The following is a 20,301-nucleotide window of genomic DNA, read 5'->3' as shown; positions in this document are numbered from 1 at the left end:
CGCTCTACAGCACCGGTAACTATGTTAACGCCAAAAGCGTTAGAACATTTTGAAGAGAAGCAGAAAGAAGAAGCAGAGATGCCTACAAAACTAGCGCCTGCGCTTCTGGAATTAATTTAAATTTATCGCTCCGGGAAAATAACTTCCAGCTCCACTTTAGTCCGATATGAATGCACCGGGCATGAGCCTTTTCCAAGGCGCGGACACACTTAACGTAAACTCCACTCTGGATCGACAGGAGGAGGAGGAAGCGCTGCAAGATGAAAAGAGACGCGGAGAAGAGGTAAGTTATCAGGACAATCCTGGCAAATAATGTCACCGATTCCATTTCTTCGAAAGATCGGGAATCTACTCCAGGGCGCCTTTTTAGATCTAGAAGATGACAACACGATCGATTCGACGACAAATTACCAGTCGGATGAGCATTTGGCTATTGCGCCCAATTACCAACCACTTCCGTCCCAGAATCCATTGACAGAGGATCCTCAGCAGGCGAAAGAGATCCATCGCCTCAAGATGATGCTAGACTCCAAGAGCCATGAACTGAAGAACATTAACCAAGTCGCCAATGCCGCACACAAGCAACTGGATGATTTTAAGAAACACCTCTCCATTACGCAGGCCGAGTTGGACCGTGCTTTGCGCGAAAAGCAGGATACACACGAACTTTTGGTGGAGGCAAAGGAGATTTGCTCCAACAAGGACAGCGATCTGGCGAAGCTACGCTCAGAGAAGAAGCAGTTGGAGGATGAAAACACTCGGCTTGTTGGCCAGCTGGAGATCACCAAGACTCTAGCATCGGACGCCAAGCGCCAGTATGACATGGTACAGGGGGATAAGCACAAGCGAGAAGAGCGCAGCGCTGAATTGCGTGTCAAGCAAATTGAGGATACCCATCGAGCTCAGTGTGATTTATTCCAACAGCAACTCAGCCAGTTAAAGGATCAGTTAAGTCGCAAGGAGAACGATCTGGAGCAGATGACCTATCGCTACAAAGCTTTACAGACCGCCCATGAAACCGTGCTTCTGGACAAGGCCACCAAGATTAACGAGCTAAATCAAGCTTTGGACGTGGCACAAAAGCGCTGCGACCAAATAAGCAACAAGCCCGACTTGCAGGAAGAAAATCACCGGCAAAAGCAGTGCATAAGTGATTTAAAAGAACGCATTGCCTCTCTGGAAAAAACAGTTAATTCGCTTAATGAACGTCTAACCGAAACCACAGCCGAGCTTGACCACATGGACACGCTTATTCAACAGCATCAAGCTGATGAATCGCCTACTGGAAGACTAAGTCAAGTTGGTGTGTCCCGCCTTGTCGGTAGCACACCGCTAAATCCTTTAGATAGGGTTAGCAACATTAAGAAAGAGCTTTATCGGGCACTGGCCAATCTAAAAAGCAAGCGCGAGGAGGTGCGGCGCCTAGAAAAGAATTTGGAAGAGCGCAACCAGGAACTGCGCGTGCTGCTGGATCAAGAGAACCAATCTTTGGTCCAACTAGAAACCCTAAAAGAAGGCAAAATGCGCCTCGAAAACAAAGTGAAATCCATGCAGCAGGAGCTGGAAGAGCAACAGTACAAGTCGCAGCAGGAGTCTAACCTGCAGGTACAATTAGATGCAGTTAAAAACGAAAGGGATTCACTGAAAGAAAACAGTCAGCACATCGAGGAAGAACTCAGGACTGCGAAGAAGGATCTGGAAGAACTAAGGCAAGAGCACAATAATCTTCAACAAAACTGCGAGCAACTCACGCAGGATAACCGCCAGTTACGGAGCAGAGCAACAGCAGACACTATGCGTTTGGACCTTGAACGTCACAAAATTCTTTTAAAAGATGCCAATAGCGAGGTGGAGCGGGTTAAGAAACTATACTCTGATATCGCCACAGACAAGGAGTCATTGGATTATGAACTAAGAAAACTAAGAGACTCAGACACGCTTAAGGAGTTGCAAGAACACCGGCAACGTTTGGCCACTGTCCAGCGAAATTTACAGCTGGCGGAGCTTAAATCCCAAGAGCTACAAAAGCTCCTGGAGTCAGAGAAACTCGACCACGAGCGTGATCTTCAGACCCTGCGCCAAAAGAGCGAGCGAGATAAGCGTGAAGGGGGCACTACAGCTGCCAAGGAAAACGCCAATAACTGCAGCAAGTGCATGGAGAACCTAGCAGAGATTACCAAGGTAAACAAGAATATCCACGTTTTATCTTATTACTAAAATAATAATCATGTTTTATCACTTGCAGTCGGAAATTCAGATGTTAAAGCTTCAAAACGTAAACTCTATGCAGGAAAAGGAGATCAAAAAATTGGAATATGAGCTGGAGCAGTCAAAGGAGTTACAGGCCGAGATGCAAGAAAAGATCGAGCTTTCAAACAAGCAGGACGATCTTATTAACGACCTTAAGGAGAAGGCGAAGCAATTTGAAATGTACATTAGACAACAGGAAGAATATCAAAAGCGTCAAAAGCAGGTTAAATCTACTCTTAGTCCAAAATCAAATTCAGATACGTCCCCAAGCCAGTCTCCAAAAGAGCTTACCCAGAAACGGATTAGGGTGATCGAACAACGGGTCCGCGATGAAATGGCCAAACTTTTTGCGACCGAAATCAAAAAGTTTAATTCCCGGGTACAACATAACGAAGAGCGATGCCAGTGCTTGCAAAGAGAATATAATGCAGTGTGTGTAGAGCTGCAACAACGGCAAACAGAGGTAGATCTTCTGAAGCAAACCATCCTGGCTGAACGCGAAAATATCGATGAAATTCTGTCCGGCAAAGAAGAACAACAGAAGGCAATGCTTCAGAAGTGCCGTCAGGAGTTGCAAGCTAAGAACCAGCGAATCGCCGAATTAATTCAGGAAGTAGAGGAGCAGCACTCCAGCATCGATTCTGAAAGGCAGTCTATGAAGGCTGTTATGGCACAGTGGGAGAAACAACGTCAATCCGTAGACCAGGTGGAGCAGCACTGGCGCCAGCAGCTGGACTCGTTGCGCACCACACACGAGGAGGCGATGCGATCTGCCCAGCAGCGTTACCAAAGTGCTAAGCGTACCGCGCACAACTACAAATTGTATGCCGAGGACAAAGAAGCACATATGAAACGCGAATATGAACGCATTAAGCATGAGTACGAGCTGTCGCTGGCCAAGATCGAAGCAACTATGAACCAGCGCCTGGAGCGGCGCAGTCGCGAAAGGAACCGTGGCAAGGAGAACGTGCCGAGCAATGGTAGCAGTAACGCGACGAACAATTCAAATAATAAATCCAAAAGCAATGGCCACATCAATAGCTAGGGGAAATAGGTCTATTTGTTTTATTAGTCAATTATCGTTATTGCCAAATTGTTCAATAATTATACGTTTCTATACATTCCAAAATATTTATTGTTTAATATGACTATATACACAAAACTTTTAAATGTTTCCCTATTAGAAAAACATATGAAATTATAAATGAAATGCTATAGTTCAAAGGTGCTTACATTAAAACCAAATCCTCCAAGTCGAACGATGTTTCGAATCACTTCACTATTTTAGGTTCCGTAATAGTTTTTATTTAGTTTTGAACCAATATTATACATAGTGTATTTGTTTAAATACATGCATTTTTTTTAAACGGATCATTATTTAGTCGGTTGACATTGAAAGATTAATTATTCTTTCGTTTATTGAGATTTATTTTGTTCCAGCACTTGCTAAATATATCAAAAAATTTGTCGATCTCCTCTCGAGATATTCCCAAGGCAGAGGCCACAGTTAGATATGGAACTTTCAAATCGCTACAGTGGGAGCCAAAATCTAAATGAGATGAACAATTAATTGATTTCAGTAACCAGTAAGGTACTTACCTAAAAATTCATGTCCATCAATGTATTTGGTTTGCCCAGGGATCACTACTCTTGCTCCCGAAACACCTCGCATGTGCAGCATAGATCCAAGCTGGGTGATGCCATCCTTCTGATCAGCAGCAATTGTACCAAGCGTTATTGCCAAAGATATGGAGTTGTACTTGCTATCTATCACAATTTCTCCGCGTCGTTCTGCAAATTTCTTAAGGTTTTCTCTGAGGTAATCAAAGTTATTTTTGCGATGCTGAATGAGGGATTGAAAGCCGATTCGACCAAGTGAAAGCAAAGTCATCAATACGTCCAGGGACTGCGATGCACTGGCTCTTCCCGCATAGGTGCTGGCCACATCGTGCAGCCGACTCTCATTAAAGCTAGCCACAATAGCACCACCCACTGGCACCAGAAGATTTTTGTCGCTACTTTGAACAAAGAAATCGATGCGCCCGACTTTATTAGACCGCTCTAACTGGCAAATAATGTCTTCCGCCTGCAGTCCGTAGGCATTATTGACCAGGTGAGGAATTTGCCACTTCTGTGACAGTTTAGATACCTCCACAATGTCATCACTGTTTCGGGGGGCAAAGCAACTGGTAGTGGTGTACAGGCAGAGGATGCTCTCTGCTCCCAATGACTCAACCTTCTCCTGAAATGCATTGATGTCGGTGTGCAGGGACTCTCCGATAACCTTACAAGGAATAATAACTGGTTCCAAGCCTGCCGCTGTGATGGCCTTAAAGCAGGACTTTTGGTCTATGCGGGACCAGAGCACATATTTCGATGCGGTTCGTTGCTTGCGAAGGGTCTGAAGGCACAGGGATATGGTCATTCCGGTGCACATCGGCACCAGAAAGCAAGCGGCACAACTTGGCAGTCCGATTCCCCGCAGAAGATCCAGTAGAAGAGCATTTGTGAGATGGCCGAGCAGAGTCGAACCAGCTGCTTTGGGTTGCGCCTCTAGTAAATCTCCAGAGCGCCCGATTCCGTGACCAAAGTTATAGTTCCTGCGGGCCACGAGATCTGTATAAAATAATATTAAATTAATAAGGATTTTGTGTAATTTATAATACTATTTTTATACCCGTTACTCGTAGAGTAAAAGGGTATACTAGATTCGTTGAAAAGTATTTAACAGATGGAAGCGTTTCTAACCCTCTAAAGTATATATATTCTTGATCAGTATCAATGGCGAAATCGATTAAGCCATGTCCGTCTGTCCGTATGAACGCCGAGATCTCAGGAACTATAAGAGATACAGAGTTGAGATTCTTGAGGTCCATACGCAGCGGACGTTTATTTCAGCATCTTGCCACGCCTACTATAACGTCTAAAAACCGCGGAAAACTGTGGCGTCCATAATATTATAGTGTATGTCTTCGTTTGACCTTGTATAACATATTTTTTTCAATATCTATCGATTTACCAAAGATTTTTCAAATCAGAACATTATTTCGTTATTTATGAAGAAATATGGGTTATAAGGACTCAAATGTGAAGTGACGTCACTATCAGTTACTCAACATGCTTTCTCCAACAATAGGTGGCGCTTTGAGAATTTCCACTAGCAAAATGAATATTTAAAAATTGTGTAAAACAGTAACGGGTTTCTTATAGTCGCGGCACTCGACTATAGCTTTCTTCTTGTTAAAATTGCATTGCATTTATCCCTTTGCAATAAGTCGACTCACTGCATGCAATTCGCGCCTCTCTTTCTCCGAGTCCGACCTTATGAGGAAAGTTATTGCTGTCCAATGATGCCAGCTGATTCACCAGCTCCTCAATCTGCCCATCGGGCCATCCCTTTTCCGGAAGCTTGCGCTGGAGAAGATCAATAAATTATAATGAAGTTATGTATGTAGTTCTAATATGCAAAATAACTTAAGGCTTCACGCCAAAGTGAAACAAGACAATGCGATAAATAACCTTCTTTTGAACTTTAGAAGGGATGAGATTAAAACCATACCCTTGCTGAACTTTAGTTTGTTTACCTTTTCGAGAAGCGCTTTAAAACTGCGCTGCTTTCCTCTTTGTGCCGCCACACCTAGCTTAAAATAATTTTCCGGCACTAGCTTTGCTGGTATATTTATATGATCGAAGTTCATTTCATTTAAGAGCTGAAAATTTAACGTAAACAAAGAAATATTCGTGTGCGCCAAAATGTTTCATTATAATCAAGTTTAATTGGCGTTGCCAGATTGTCGATAATCTATCTATATTATTTTACTTTATGAAGTTAGAATATTATTATTTATTTTTTCCTAAAAATTATACATTTTTTTTAGTACAAATAAAAATGGTTATTGATATGCATTAATTTTTATGTCCTATAAAACAAAGTTATAGCTATTACTAAAGATTATTTATTTGTCTCGTCTAAAAAATGGATAGGTCAAATGTTATTGACATCACGTTTTCTTTAGGTATTTTATTTGATATATCTGAAGTATAACTTAAGATTTGAGAGTCTTTCAAGAGATCAGGCTGAGCTAAATAATATTAATCTTAAATATTAGTTTAAATTTAAATTATATACGCAGTATTTTGAGAAGTGAGTGCGTTCATAATTATTTAATTTTAACGATTTGTTCCGTTATTTAGGGGAATTCACCAAAAAATGTTTAATTTGAAAAGAAAATACTCAGATATATAGAAAGTCATGGACAAGAAAAAAAAATAACACAAACGAAAATTATTAAATCATTGTCTTTTTACTTAACACTTAAAGTATTTAATAACTCTTGTCTCATAATACTTAACTTAACGGAAAACACGGTTAAACGCGGTTTTTGGGTTCTTAGCAGTGTGGCCAGTTAGTTGCTCCTCCAAAATGGAGTAATCGCAACCCTCACGAGAAAAAAACTTATTTTGTATATTGAAAGTCACAGTCACACTGCAAGTCGTCGACAAGAAACAGCCCAACAGCTACACAAAAGTTACTTCTATTCGCAGCAAAACAGATTTTTTTGTTTTAATCGTAAGTACCCAAGTGCACAACTATGGTAGTGTAGATGTAAGTTCAGATAAATCAAATGAACGATGCCCCAAGTATTGATAATATCGCCAACTACGATAAAGCCTTAGTCTGTCCCTTTGTTAGAAAAAAGAGGGTTATGTGTAAACTGCATGCGTATGTATGACGAGTTAGTCATCGGGCAGACATAAATTCGGGCAGTAAAGCATTTATTAGCCATCGGGTCTTTGTTCGACTGTACCTTGCACAATATTTAATAAAAGCGACTGAAATATGCACACTTTGGACCCCACAGTTTTTTTTTTTCGTAGTCTTCCGTTTTTTTTTTCGTTTCCCTCTTTACGTATTCGTCCCCTTTTCAATCGTTCGCCATGTCAATGTGTCGCTTCAAAATGGCGCCGAACCACATGTCTTCGTTATCGGCTCGTTCGCTTCGTTTTGTTCGGCCAACCGCTCGTGTGTCATTTCATTCGCTCTCCGAATTTCGTTTAACAAAGTGGTGCGCGCAGACAGGGCGCTGAATTTGAGGCAAACAACACATACCTAGTAACCGATTGTGATAGCTGTTAAAAATAGAATTCTGGACGTAGTCTGAATTCGACCCGAGCAAAATTGTTAACGTTGATATTAAAGGCAAAAAAAGTAAATTCCGTTACAAAAAATATATTCTTTGGCTTGCTCTCTCCTCTTTCGTTCGTTGTTGAGTGTGTGTGCGTGCGTGTCAATTTTACAGTGCAAAAGCTCGTAAGTAAGAAAGAAAAAAGAAGAGATCTGTCTTTTTATTTTTTGTCGACTCAACTCACTAGTATTAGTAAGCGCTGCGCGAGGTTAAATTAAATTACACATTCTTGAGCACGTTTATAAACGCTCGTCAGTTGTGAAAAAGCAACAGGCGCACACAGCACACGTACTCACACACTTACTCGACTTCGATTGCTGGCAAGGACACACGGAAGCCGCAAACACAGGGCCAGACTTATTTCCGTTGAGTGAAAGTGTAAGTTTCTGTTCCTTAAACTAGCCAAAGCGTACATATGTGAAAACATTGATATTTCCGTATATGCATTTTCGCTGTTTTGAGAATTTCACCAGCCTGGGAATACTAGCGCATTTATCCACACACGGGCTGAGATTGTATGTGTAGTATATGTACAATGACCTCGTTTTCTACCTAACAGAGTAACAACGTCAAAATTTCACTTTATTTTGCGTTTCTTTGTCGTTTTCTTGAGCGGGCGGTTCTCCTCGCCTCTCCTTTCATTTCATTTCTTTTTCGACAATTATCAAACTGTAAAAGATGAGTGAGTGTGTGTGCGGGAGAGCGAGAAGTGGAGTGTGCCCGTTCTTCGCTCGTAAATGTGTGTGTGTGTCAAAAGCACATGTATACGTTTTTAGGTTAAGGTTTTCCTTACACGAGCTGAGTTTTCATTTTATTTTTCCAAAACACCGGCTAGAGGTATTAAATATAGATAAAAAAAAAAAACTCATTAATTACATATGTATACACTCGCTATAATTTTTTATCTCTCATTAGCTTAACAATAGAAATAACCAGATCGTGAAAGTTGCCTTAGTCATCATTAAATATTGTTTCTCTCTACAGTAATATAAAATCCATCCCAGTGACCTTGCCAATTGAGTCTTTACAAACAAAACTTATAGGTGTAAACTAACAAAACATTTCTGATACATTTTTGCCTTTGCAGCAATTTATTGTATGAGTCAAAAAACTGAAAGACCAGTGCTATCGGGTCAACGCATCAAGACCAGAAAAAGAGATGAAAGAGAAAAATATGACCCAACGGGATTCCGTGATGCGGTCATTGCTGGTCTCGAAAAAACTGAAGGCGACCTGGAACAAATCTCTAAGTATCTAGACAGCGCGGGCAACAAGCTCGATTATCGTCGTTACGGTGAAGTTCTCTTCGATATATTGATTGCAGGTGGTCTATTAGGTGAGTCCTTATGATTACAATAGCCCCCTTTCAATTTCATAATTCTTGCTCCTTTATTTTTTGTTTCTTATTGCAGTGCCTGGCGGTTCCATATCTCAGGATGGCGAAAAGCCGCGCACAAACTACTGCATATTCGATGCTCCCGAGAGCATGGAGGCCATGCGCAACCATGAGCAGGTTCGTAACCATAATTAAAATTTTTTTTTAAACCAAATTTTTATTGTAAGTTGTGATAAAGCTCAAGATTTTCATATAATCCATTTATATCATCTTAATTTTAAATTGGTCAATTTATATATTCTAATAAGCTATGTGCTTGCATTTCATTAGAACTGATTATAAAGCTTAAAAATGTAATCGGTGTCAAGAATATGCAATACAAATTGACACATTCACTTGTCTTTGGTTCGTTCTAAACACTAACATTCTGGAGATTTCTCATGTGTCAACAACTATCTATCTATCTACAATACAATGGAAGGTCTCGCAATTAAATCGAACTGCATATTATTAGAACCGGTTATCCATCTTAACAATGTAATCGGTGTCAACATATGCAAAATAAAAGCAACATTTTACTTGTCTTTATTTTGTGAAACTATTAAGCCAGCAACCTAAAGATTTCTAATGTTGCAACAACGACTACAAAAATTATAAACTAATGTATACTAACTGGTTTGATTTTGCTTTGTTTTTTTTTTGTTTTAGGTATTTGTTAAGCTCATCAGACGGTACAAGTACCTTGAGAAAATGTTCGAAGAAGAGATGGGGAAAGTTCTATTATTCGTAAAGGGCTTTACTCCAAGTGAACGCATCAAGCTTGCGCGTATGACAGCGCTCTGGTTAGGTAAGTTATATAAAGGTCATTTGTTAATTATAGCCGGCCCAAACAGTTATTCAATTAGTTGAGTCTTGATGAACACTTGTTTGACTTGCAGCTGTGGGGCTAAAGTAAACTTACTCTTGGTATACTGACTTTAGGATAATTTAACCACTTCCAAAAGCCACGAGCCCAAGGACAAGGTCGCTCTCAAGCCTTATATTTTTATTTTATAAAAATGATTGACTAACTACATGCGTCTCTCTACCTTTACTCTGCAGTTAACGGCTCTGTACCGCCAAATGTCTTACTGGTACTAAACAACGAGCATCTGATCAAGGATGGCATTGCACTGGAGTTTCTACTAGAGCTGTTCCAGACGTTCAAGCAAGAGAAGGGCATTGCATATCTGATTCAGGCGCTTAAGAAGGGTGGACTGGAAAGCAAGTAAGTTTATTGGTTTGGTTGTTATTAGTGCGGAATGTTATCAGGAAGATGTTTCAATCAGCATGTTCTGCATCTTTAATTGATATTCCTAGAGTAAGATATTTTGACGGAGTTTTACCTGATTCGCAAATGGATGATATCTTCATTTGGGTGCCGATTTAATTTCGAACACTATAATAAATAAATCACAATAAATTTTTTAAACTGTGTTTTACTTAATTAACAAGTTTTGTTATCTCTTTTTCCACTTCAGACTTATGGACTTTTTCCCACCAAACAAACGTACTGAGGAATATTTTAAACAAGTTTTTCTTGACAAAGAACTCAACGAGATCATTAAGCTGCATAAGGCTCAGGCTAGCCAGGAGGCAAAGCGGGAGTTGCAGCAGGCCCTTATCGATGATATCAACGATGAGAAGCCACATAATGAGATAACCTCAGACATTAAGGAGTTCTCGCAACGTACCAACATTCCCGATCACGAAATAATTGTCATTGTAAGTCTAGTAAAACTTAATATGTGCTGACCTCGTTTCCTAGCCCAATCGAATCTATATATTTTTTTAGATTTGGTCTACCATCATGTCATTAGGTGAATGGAACAAGAAGGAGGAGCTGGTTACCGACCAGGCTGTTCGTCACCTGAAGACATATTGCACACTGTTGCAGGCTTTTGCCTCAACAGATCGCTCGGAGTTGGCTCTAATTCTGAAGGTGCAGGAGTTCTGCTACGAGAACATGAACTTCATGAAGGCCTTCCAGAAGATAATATTGTTGTTCTACAAGACGGAAGTCCTGTCTGAGGAGATTATCTTGCGCTGGTACAAGGATGGTCATTCAAATAAGGGAAAAATGCATTTCCTCGAACAAATGCGCAAGTTTGTTGAATGGCTTCAGTCAGCCGAAGAAGGTTAGTATTTCTAAAATTACAACTAGTGCAATTATTTGAGAATGGTCTTGTCCCAAATGACTCGATTCTGGTACACAATTGCAAGAGAATTTGAGTTTTTGCTTGCCTTGTTGCTTTCCAATTCAATGGACTTCTCAGGCCAATAAAACCTTGGACAATAGAATACTTAACGTTATAAATGGTCCCAACAAGCCTTTTAAACACTTCCATTAATTGGTGGCTAAGTGCAATTTTTGAGAATGGTCTTGTCTCTGATGACACTTTCATTGTAAAAATTGCAAGAGCATTTGGGTTTTTGCTTGCCTTGTTGCTTCACAAATCTCAAAGCATCATAGGCCAATGAAAACCTTGACATCTGACCACTATCTGACTCCACTGAGCATGCTTCTTACCAAGCTTTTAAAGGTTTTTCCAACAAATTTTAAAGGGTTCATATACAGTATGCCAGAGCAAAAAAATGATTGGGTGCCCATATAACCTCTCCCATGGTTTATTTTGGCCAATAATCGTTTGGACAACTGCATTGGTATTATTCAGCACAATCCCTCGATGAAAGCTGCGAACGTTTGAACGTTCGTTTGAGTTTAAAGGGAGTTGTGCCAGAGCATTTGAATGGTTGGGTGTCCAAATAACTTTCTATAGTTACATTTGGCCAATAATCATTTGGACAGTCTTATTAGAACTATACAGAATTTGTTTTATATTTATAAAGAAGAAATATACTAAAGTTATTTTTTCCTATTGTTTACAGAATCTGAATCTGAGGACGAGCAGAAGAACGGCGAGTAATAAGTTGGCTAATAGATAAGAAAGGAACAACACAAACGGAGCCGCCCTCTACTCTACCACCCCCATCCTAAATTCAGAACCAGCATCTGCAACAGCCAGTCGAACTATATATACAAATCACCCCTTATGAATAACGTCATTTTGAAAAACTCCACCTATATAACACTCAAATAATTCCAACAATAAAGGAGAGAGTAAAACAAACCGTCGTGCTAAAAATTAATATGTAGTCCACTGTGTCCGATCTTAGTTTTTCAACTGATTTTTATATATCACTCGTGAATCCACACTCAGTTCCCGATTAATGAAGATGGAAACTTAGGAAAAACTGATAAAATATGTTATAGCAATTTAAAGTTTTGCAACTACCAAGGAATATCAGAAACAAAGGCAACACTCGGAATTAATACAACACTACAGGAAATAAATTTATAGCAATATAAAATTTCGATATCGGATAGAAGTCGATTGCAATGTCGAACTTAACTTGAGCGGAAACTGTTTAGCGAATATAGGAACACAAAAACTTATAGATTCATGTGGAAAAGGATTCATGTGTCCCGTTTGTATGTTCGCGTTATTTATTTAACAATTTATCCATACATATGCATATAGCAAGAAGTAGTATTCATCCTCAAAAGATTCGCCACGTCGAGAAAAGGACATTGAGTTATCATTAAAATCGAGATTGAGAGATTAATATTGACTTGCATGTCAACAAGTTTCATTGCAAAATATTTGAACGAAATCAATGAAATTACGAAATATAAAGTGCATGGAAGTACATATATGTATACAACCATTAAACGAAATACAACACAAAAGTTATTTAATTATTACTTCATTAAGGAAGGCGCAAATCGGGTTGATAATGTGGGCAGTTTGGTATATCTTCCTGATCTTTATTTTCCTCCAGTTTTTTAATTTTGGTCAGAGTAGACGACAAATTTAGCTGGTTGAGCTTGGTAAGTCCTGATTTCATGTTTGGAGCCAAAGGATCAAAAAAAAAGGTGTTCGGTTAGATTCCCTCCGAAAATGTAAACTGCTTTGCGTTTTAAAACAACCTAAGGTGCTTTTTAAGGTTTTTGAAAGATGTCGTTTGTTAACTTACTCCATTTACATCTTTAGAATGCTTTAGTAGTAAAGTTGTTATATATAAAAAAAGGTATATAAGATTCACGGTATTGAAGTGCATTTGCCAAAAACAACTTAGCTTTTCGCGAATGTATATAGTATGTATATGTCCATACATAATCAGTTTAAAATTAAAACTCGCGTTGCAATATTTATTGCGAGTGGAAGTTAATATAACGATTTAGTAATTTGTAAAGGTCTCTTTTTATACCCGTTACTCGTAGAGTAAAAGGGTATACTAGATTCGTTGAATAGTATGTAACAGATAGAAGGAAGCGTTTCCGACCCTATAAAGTATATATATTCTTGATCAGGATCAATAGCGAAGTCGATTGAGCCATGTCCGTCTGTCCGTCCGTATGAACGCTGAGATCTCAGTTACTATACCAGATACAGTTGAGATTAAGCATGAAGATTCTTGAGGTCCCGGGACAGCGCAAGTTTATTTCCTCATTCTGCCACGCCCACTCTAACGCCCACAAATCACGAAAAACTAAAATCGCTGAAATCTCGGGAACTATTAGAGCTAGAAAGTTGAAATTCAGTACGTATAAACTTTGGATGCCAGCGCATCTTTTAGTGGTACTATTATCTGGCCACACCCACCCATACGCCCACCAAGCTCAAAAGACGGTTTTCGCATTTTCAAGAAAACCTGGTATCTCGGTAACTATAAGTGATAGAAAGTTCGGATTAAGTATGTAGATTTTTATGATGCCCCAAATGCGAATTGTTTTTTTTCCATCTAGCCACGCCCACCTTAACGCCCACAAAACCCGAAAAACCAAAAATGCAAAACTCTCGGGAACTAAAAGACGAGTTTTTATCCGGTCACGCCCACTCTAATGCCTACAAAACGCGGAAAACTGTGGCGTCTATAATATTATTATGAATGCCTTCGTTCGACCTTGTGTAACTTATTTCTGTTAATATCTATCGATTTACCAAAGATTTTTCAAATCGGAACATTATTTCTCTATTTATAAAGAAATTAAGGGTATAGGGCCTCACATGGGCAGTGACGTCACTATAAGCATACTCAACATACTTCCTCTGACAATAGTTGGCGCCTTGTGAATTTCCACTAGCAAAATAACATTTTAAAATTTTGTAAAACAGTAACGGGTATCTTATAGTCGCGGCACTCGACTATAGCGTTTCCTCTTGTTTTTTTGGTCGAAATGATTTTTCTCCTCAAGAACAGAATGTACTTAGTTCGCCATAAAAACGAATTTTGAAGCTATTGCCCGATTTGTACGTGAAATCTAAAATAAATGTTTGTCGGATTTTACGGTATTTAATAAAATGAATTCAGCAATTTCTAGAAATGATAGTTGAAACCCCCCTTTTATGAAAAACAAGAAGAAACACTATAGTCTAGTGCCACGACTATAAGATACCCGTTACTGTGTTATACAATTGTAAAATATTTATTTTGCTAGTGGAAATTCACAAAGCGGCACCTATTGTCAGAGAAAGCATGTTGAGTAAGTGATAGTGACGACACTACCCATGTGAGGCCTTTTAACCTACATTTCTTCATAAATAGCGAAACAATGTTCCGATTTGAATAATCTTTGGTATATCGTCAGATATTGACAAAAATATGTCATACAAGGTCAAACGAAGACATACACTATAATATTATGGACGTCACAGTTTTTTGCGGCTTGTGGGCGTAGCCGGGTGAAAACTCGTGTCAAGTTTCAGTGGCATCTCTTAAATACGTATTCCTAAGCACAACTAGCTCTTATAAGTACCGAGATTTTGGCATTTTTGTTTTTCCGGGTTTTGGGAAAAAACTATTCGCATTTGGGGCATCATAAAAACCTTCATGCTTAATCCGAACTTACTATCACTTTTAGTTACTGAAATATCAGCTTTTCTACAAAATGCGAAAACCGCCTTTCGAGCTTGGTGGGCGTATGAGTTGATGTGGCCGGATAATAGCACCATAAGATGCGCTGGCATATCAAGAAGATACATATTTAATTTCAACTTTCTAGCTTTAATAGCTCCTGAAATGAACTTGCGATGCGTAGGGACCTCAAGAATCTTCATGCTCAATCTCAACTTTGTATCTTTTATAGTTCCTGAGACCTCAGCGTTTATACGGACAGACGGACATAGCTCAATCGACTTCGCTATTGATCCTGATCAAGAATATATATACTTTATAGGGTCGGAAAAGCTTCTACCTATTACGTACTTTTCAACGAATCTAGTATACCCTTTTATTCTACGAGTAACGCATTTTCCAACCGTTCCAAAGAGCTATGCTCTGTGCGAATGGAGTATAAAAAACTCAACTAGAGCAATGTTTAGTTTGGTAAAACCTCAAAAACGAAAAATTCTTATAGTTTAAAATTAAAATGTTCTTTTTAAATATTTTTCAATTTAGCAAGAATTATTTAAATTCTAGACTTTTGTTTCAGTTATTTAAAAGTTATTTCACCAGTCGATAGGCGTCAGTAAAATGTTGTATGTATGTTTTATCACAAATTTCAATATTTTAGTTTTGTATTTTCAATTTTTAATTTTGGGTCACTAAAAGAATATGGTTTTCTTTATAGTCAACGTTAAACTGTTAGACCCATTTCCGAAAAGATATAAAAAACGGTTGTTATTCGTGTTAGTGAACTTGGTGCTATGTATTTTAGAGCCAATTATGATGGTGCAGCGGCTGAGGAATCAGTGGTTTTGGCAGCTCGCTGAATTGCCTAACTAACTTCCCTTTAATTTTTTTTATTAATACTTTCATTTAAGTAATTACGATGTGTAAGCTGTCGCGTGCTTAATGGTGTGTATTCCTTACTTTCGTTAGCTCAACAACAGAAATTGATGTTGAGAATATGGTTTTTTTTAACCAAAGTTAAACTTTTACAGACATTTCCGAAAAGACATACATATGTATGTATGAAAAAAAGGTTTCAGCTTTGTAATATAAAAAGATTTGCTTATTCTAGACTCGTATAATAAGTCTTATTTGAAGCTGCTCAAAAGCAACATAATGATTAAAAATCATTTATTTTCGTTTTGTTACAGGAAAATCAGTTACCCTTGGATCGCTCATAGCGAGCGTACCAAAGATGATTATAAGAAAATAAAGGTTAATGAAATTTATATGAGTAGTGACATGACCAAAGTTGCACTCTACCTTTTCTTTAAGTAAATACATGTAATGTTTTTATTAATTTTTAGTAAAAATTACATTTACAAAAACATAATGTGAAGGAAATCTTTATGACTCATTTTAAATTTTTAGAATATGTTAGATGGTTTTTTTCCAAATTCTTAATATATTCTAGTTAAACCAATATTGTTTAAAATAAACTAAAAAAACAGAAGATTCCGTATATATTATTTTTATTATTATCAAAAGTCTATTTAGTTAAGTTGAAGATCAAACTATGATAGTCAGCGTTCTATTTAAAGCATTTCGGGCATTGCTTTGGTATCTTGAGTCTAATGTAATTTAAGCAATTTTCTATCAGATCCCTAGTTTTTACAATACACAACCGAATTAAATTAAATCCAAAGAAAAAGATTGGACATGGATTAGTTAAATTTAATATACAATACTATACCTGGTGTAAATAAGTCGCATTATAAATAGAACAAGAAACGTTATAGTCGAATGCCGCGACTATAAGATACCCGTTACTGTTTTATGCAATTTTTAAATATTAATTTTGCTAGTGGAAACTCACAAGGCGCCACCTATTGTCAGAGAAACTATGTTGAGTGACAGTGACTGACAGTGACGTCACTGCCCAACCTTATAAAAATCTTTGGTAAATCGATAGATATTAACAGAAATAAGTTATACAAGGTTAAACGAAGGCATTCCCAATAATATTATAGACGCCACAGTTTTCAGCGATTTGTGGGCGTTCCCGGATGAAAACTTGTGACAAGTTTCAGTGGCATTTTTAAAATACGTGTTCTTAAGCCTAACTTTCTAGCTTTTATAGGTCCCAAGATTTTTACATTTTAGGTTTCCGAATTTTGTGGGCGTTAGGGTGGGCGTGTACATGCTTAATCCGAACTCTCTATCATTTATAAACTTTATAGAGTCGGAAACGCTTCTTTCTACCTGTTATATATTTTTCAACGAATCTAGTATACCTTTTTATTCTACGAGTAACGGGTATAAAAATAAGAATGCCTAAATAATAATTGTAATACATGAAAGATTCGAAGAACAACTTATCGCGACTCTTTAAACTTATTACCTGGTGTAAAAACTAAATTAGACAAGATTTTAATTTACTTTTTATTAATATGATTGCATCACCAGATAAGTTGTATATGTCAAACCCTTAATGTTCAGAATATAGTTTACAAGAGCACTTTGGCAACTGCTACCCTGCGAAACTATAAAGAACAGCATTTCATGCAGTTTAAATTTGTTTTCCATTGCTTCCCATATTCCTTTTTAAATGGCCGCTTTCGTTTAGTTTTTGGAAATACTGTTTTTATTCAACATAAATTTTGTTTAAAAGTAATTTTTCTTGCATTTCGTATTTCATGTAATGTATATAGTACTCGATGTTATATAATAACGCATATGCTATTTGTAATTGTTTGCTAAATTTGTAGTTATTCATCATATTTGAACAATTTCAATTTAATTGGTAACGGTTAGAAAATGAGCCTGAAGAATACACTATGAACAATGGCGTACATGCAAATACAATGTTCAAATTAGCTGTGTTCCTGCGTGTTAGTCGTGTTTATGAACTTGGAGTTATTTTAGAGCCTGATGTAATGGTGCAGCGGCGGAGGAATCAGTGGCAGTTTGGCAGCCCCTAAATTGCCTAACTAATTTCCTTTTAATTTTTTTTATATTAATATTTTCATTTAAGTAATTATGATGTGTAAGCTGAACTTAAGGGTCAACAAATTTAGCTACTTGGGCTTCTTGGCAATACTTCTTCGTCGTGACTGCGGTGTATTATTGTGTGTAGTGTGTCGCGTGCTTAATAGTGTGTATTCCTTATTTTCATTAGCTCAACAACAGACATTGATGTTTTTCGGGGCATTTAATGAGCCAGTGGCAGTTGTACACGCGTCCGTTGCCCTCGAAGCAGCGAAATTAGTCTCTGAAATCCATTTCGGTATTTCGGCGGACAACAATGCTGAGTGGCCACATGCGCAGACTATCAGCGGCTCGTAAAGGGACCATTCACTACCGTTGTTCCTCCTATTCACTGCACTTGATAATTACAAACATAAACGACATAGACATATAAAACTTCAACAAAGACTACGGACGATAAAAATTAATGTACAAAAAGACAACGCAAAAAGAGGGCAAAATTGAAAACAAAATTCTTGGACAGGAATGTATGCAAAATTTTAAAGTGTATGTATACAATATAAGCACATGCACCTACTGCTCAGAAATATGTGCATATGTAAAAAAAAACGAACAAACTTTAACAAACTCGTATTATGCTTTCGTATGCTCCTAGGATCGTGTCCTCTAAACTATATAGTAAGTATTGGCATACAAACATATATATCGGAGTGTATATATGTGGGGGTAGTGTGGGTATTATAACTGTTGCATACACAAGGACAGAAATGTTCTTGTTTGTTTCAGTTACACTATACAAAGACAACGGCAAAAAGTATTTTAAAATCGAATATAATCCTAGCTGTTGCCCGACTGCCAAAGATGAGTTTACTTGGATTCAATATTTAGTGGGTGGAGCTTCTGTTGTATTAACTTTAACTGTTCCTGCTGGATAGGTTTTGATGCTGGTTCTCTTTCTGATTAGTTATGATTTGTTTTGCACTTAAAGAATTTAGTCGGTGAATTTACGATTGACGTTGCGGCCAAACAGGGCGTTACGAATTTCGGGCACCAGCTGCTGCGAAATGAGCTCTAATCTGGACTCCAGTGTGTTGGGCACCTAAAGGGATAATACAGTTTTATTAAGGGCGCATTTGTACCATTGCTCTGGTTAGTACGAACCTTGATGCGTCCGTTCAGAGCCAGTAGCTCAACACCACCGCAGGTATCAGCAGAGAGGAAGTCTTTCTCGTCAATGAACAGATCGACGTTCTGTTGGATCTTAGCCTTGTACTGCTCAACAGCACTGGGCAGGACGTCACGCACCAGAGGCACATCGACCTCGCGGCAGCGCAGGATCACCTTGGGCTCCATGACCTGGAACAGGCCCTGGACGATGAGCTTGGTCAGCACAGTCTGGTACTCCGACTGGTTCTTGGTGACCTCGCCGAGACGCTTGCGGGCATCGTCAAGTACGCTGCTCACATGGTCTTCGCGCACTTTCAACACCTAAACAAATTTTCAAAATGAGTGGGGTTTTCAGGTACCAGCTAGCAGACACCAACCTTGAGGCGAGCCTGGTTAAGCATATTGGAAGACTGGATCTTCTTTTGCAGCTCAACCTGCTTCTCCTTCTTCTCGTAGTACTCCATGATCTTAAGGCGCTGCTGCTGGACCAGGCGTCCCTTCTCGATGTTGAACTCCTCCTCGGCCTTGGCGTCGATCTCCTCGGCTTTTTCATTGGCCTCCTGCTCAATGAACGCCATCATGTGTTTGATCTAAAAAAAATCGTCCTTTAATATTAACCCCTTTTGTCACATGATTACTGCATTGGATGGGATGGAAAGCCTCTATTTATTTTCGTTTAAGATTTGATAACGTAAGGGGTTTGCTGGTCGTGTGACAGAGAGTGCGAGTGCGGGGGCACAATGCTAGTCGTCTCGCTCTAACACATTGGGCCATTGCGGGGGCCGTGTCACATGACCAGCACCAATTTTTTACTCAAAGTTTTTGGGCAAATACCTTGCGGATCCCCTAATAACCAACAAATTTTCTGAATCTCCAGTAATACTTGGTTAATTTAGGCCATTTAATATGAGGATCTAATAAGACTGGATGTAAAAAGTTCACATGACTTGGGGGACATATCAGATCTCATGACTTCGCCATTTTTTTTGAAGAGACAAACTTTGGAGTTTTAAGTAATTTTATATCCATTACGCCCCAGTACGACCTTCGTCGTTTTCCCGGTCCCAATTACCTGCTTCTGTACATCAGCATCGCTCAGTGCCATCTTGACTGATTTTTCTCACTTGCACAAACCGAACCGAAAGGAAATTCAAGTGTTTCGAAGAAGTCCACGTACAACCGTGCCTGCAATAATTACAAAAATAATCTAATAAATTAAGAGCCGAGTTGAGTTGGAAACTGCGGGGCAACACGAGGAAATTGGAAAACGATAAGTTACTTTTGCCTTCTGCCCAACGTCTGAAAATTTTCACTGCAAATCGATCATATGATTTCACGGGTAGTGTTACCCTGCGCTTACCAGGTTGAAAATATGTATTTGTGGTGGGCAGAGATGACACACTATCGATAGTACCGATAAGTACCCAATAATTAAAAATA

The 20,301-nt window shown here is 38.6% G+C and overlaps 4 protein-coding genes across 6 annotated transcripts; 2 read left to right on the top strand and 2 right to left on the bottom strand.

The window, feature by feature from the left end:
• The first annotated feature begins 61 nt into the window (after positions 1-61).
• On the top strand, positions 62-3,474 carry LOC108115361 (golgin subfamily A member 4). Its single transcript, XM_017226788.2, has 3 exons — positions 62-283; positions 340-2,181; positions 2,246-3,474. The coding sequence occupies exons 1-3, from the start codon at positions 167-169 to the stop codon at positions 3,293-3,295; spliced, it is 3,009 nt and encodes a 1,002-aa protein (XP_017082277.2). The 5' UTR covers positions 62-166; the 3' UTR covers positions 3,296-3,474.
• Positions 3,475-3,532: 58 nt separating this feature from the next.
• On the bottom strand, positions 3,533-6,049 carry LOC108115362 (O-phosphoseryl-tRNA(Sec) selenium transferase). The gene is made up of 4 exons (XM_017226789.2): positions 5,835-6,049; positions 5,535-5,664; positions 3,850-4,866; positions 3,533-3,799 (listed from the first exon to the last, which is right to left on the bottom strand). Exons 1-4 carry the CDS (start codon positions 5,946-5,948, stop codon positions 3,651-3,653), a joined length of 1,410 nt encoding a protein of 469 aa, XP_017082278.1. The 5' UTR covers positions 5,949-6,049; the 3' UTR covers positions 3,533-3,650.
• A 666-nt stretch (positions 6,050-6,715) lies between these two features.
• On the top strand, positions 6,716-12,562 carry LOC108115353 (protein krasavietz). Of its 3 annotated transcripts, none has more exons than XM_017226777.2 (8): positions 6,716-6,820; positions 8,524-8,772; positions 8,849-8,949; positions 9,481-9,619; positions 9,874-10,039; positions 10,293-10,536; positions 10,607-10,949; positions 11,701-12,562. In XM_017226777.2, exons 2-8 carry the CDS (start codon positions 8,535-8,537, stop codon positions 11,736-11,738), a joined length of 1,269 nt encoding a protein of 422 aa, XP_017082266.1. In that variant the 5' UTR covers positions 6,716-6,820; positions 8,524-8,534; the 3' UTR covers positions 11,739-12,562. The 3 variants fall into 3 exon arrangements, with proteins under 3 accessions (XP_017082266.1, XP_017082263.1, XP_017082265.1); XM_017226774.2 differs by lacking the exon at positions 6,716-6,820 and adding an exon at positions 7,283-7,561; XM_017226776.2 differs by lacking the exon at positions 6,716-6,820 and adding an exon at positions 7,653-7,814.
• Positions 12,563-17,327: 4,765 nt separating this feature from the next.
• On the bottom strand, positions 17,328-20,238 carry LOC108115335 (V-type proton ATPase subunit E). The gene is made up of 5 exons (XM_017226749.2): positions 20,141-20,238; positions 19,934-20,046; positions 19,239-19,451; positions 18,856-19,182; positions 17,328-18,793 (listed from the first exon to the last, which is right to left on the bottom strand). Exons 2-5 carry the CDS (start codon positions 19,964-19,966, stop codon positions 18,686-18,688), a joined length of 681 nt encoding a protein of 226 aa, XP_017082238.1. The 5' UTR covers positions 19,967-20,046; positions 20,141-20,238; the 3' UTR covers positions 17,328-18,685.
• Positions 20,239-20,301: the final 63 nt, after the last annotated feature.

This window comes from Drosophila eugracilis, unplaced genomic scaffold (assembly GCF_018153835.1).
Source record: "Drosophila eugracilis isolate 14026-0451.02 unplaced genomic scaffold, ASM1815383v1 contig_1897, whole genome shotgun sequence".
Lineage (NCBI taxonomy): Eukaryota > Metazoa > Arthropoda > Insecta > Diptera > Drosophilidae > Drosophila > Drosophila eugracilis.
The sequence above is the reverse complement of the archived record's forward strand: the minus strand, read 5'-3'. Positions and strand labels throughout refer to the sequence as shown.